Here is a 1,428-nt window from a genome sequence, read left to right on the forward strand (position 1 = left end):
CTTCTCCTTTATTCCAATCCATCCAAACATCTTTACTTGTACTATAATATCCTGTTGCACTTAATGATATATCTCCTTGGAAATAGGCATTCTTAATTAATTCTTTCCATTCTTCACTTGTTAATTTTGGTGGTAATCTTTCCAAATCTTGTTTTATAATTGTATTTAAATCTTCTCTTATTATACTATTATCTAAATTATTTATATTATTTAAATTATTATTCATATCATTTGTATTATTATTCATATTATTATTTGTATTATTATTTGTATTATTATTTAAATTATTTAAATGATCATTTTCATCATAATATAAATGAGGAAATAATTTTCTTTTTAAAGAATCTAATCTATTATTTAAAGTTTGACATGCTTTAATAACAGCTTGACCATATAAATCTGAAGAAACAGAAGCAGCAGTAGCAGATGTATTTGGTACTTTATCAGTACTTGTATCAGATAAATGTATAAATTCTAATGGTATACCTAATGTAGTTGAAACACATTGAATCATTTTAATAAATAAACCTTGACCCATACATACACCACCTATACTTAATAAAACACTTGCATCATTAAAATATATTTGAATTAATGCTCCACCTTGATTTAAAAATGGTGCTCCAAATGCAATACCAAATTTAACTGGTATAATTGACATGCCTTTTTTACGATATCTATTTTTTAAATTATATTCTTCTATTAATTTTAATCTATTTTCATAATTTGAACATTTTATAGTTTCATTAAATAATCTTTCAATTCTATAACTATCCATTATTTTCATCTTGTATGGTGTTATATTATTTTCATTATTATAAAAATTAACTTGTCTCAATTTTATAGATATTTCATTATTTAATCTTTCAATTTCTTTTAATTTAATATTATTATTATTATTATTTAATTGATTAGTAGTATTATTTAAATTATTATCATTTAATGGATTAGAAATATTAATATTATTATTTAATTGATTATTATTTAATTGATTATTATTATTTAAATGATATAAAGATAATTGATGTGATAAATGATCTAAAATTAATTCCATTGCCATACAACCTTGTGGACCACCAAAACCTCTAAAAGCAGTATTTGATAAAGTATTAGTTTTACAAATTCTACCAATAATAGTAGAATATGGAATATAATAACAATTATCAGCACATTGTAATGCTCTATTTAAAACACTTTCACTTAAATCCATACTATATCCACCATTAGCAATTAATTCCATTTCAATAGCATGTAATTTAAATGTAAATTTATGAATAGCAACTTTATATTTAACATAATATGGATGTCTTTGACCTGTTGTTGACATGTCAATATCTCTATCTAATGTTAATTTAATAGGTCTATTANATTTACTTGCTGCAACTGCAATAGCTGCTGCAAAATAAGTAGGTTTAGATTCTTTACCAC

General features: G+C 22.3%; 1 protein-coding gene across 1 annotated transcript; it reads right to left on the reverse strand.

The window, feature by feature from the left end:
- Positions 1 to 36: 36 nt before the first annotated feature.
- Positions 37 to 1,327, reverse strand: NAEGRDRAFT_77057 (uncharacterized protein; the record flags this gene model as incomplete). The annotated part of the gene is made up of 1 exon (XM_002667987.1): positions 37 to 1,327. A coding segment is annotated over one exon (1,291 nt), but the record flags the coding sequence as incomplete, so codon positions are not given.
- Positions 1,328 to 1,428: the final 101 nt, after the last annotated feature.

The sequence above is a fragment of the Naegleria gruberi genome (assembly GCF_000004985.1).
Source record: "Naegleria gruberi genomic scaffold NAEGRscaffold_1033, whole genome shotgun sequence".
In the NCBI taxonomy this organism is placed as follows: Eukaryota; Heterolobosea; class Eutetramitea; order Acrasida; family Naegleriidae; genus Naegleria; species Naegleria gruberi.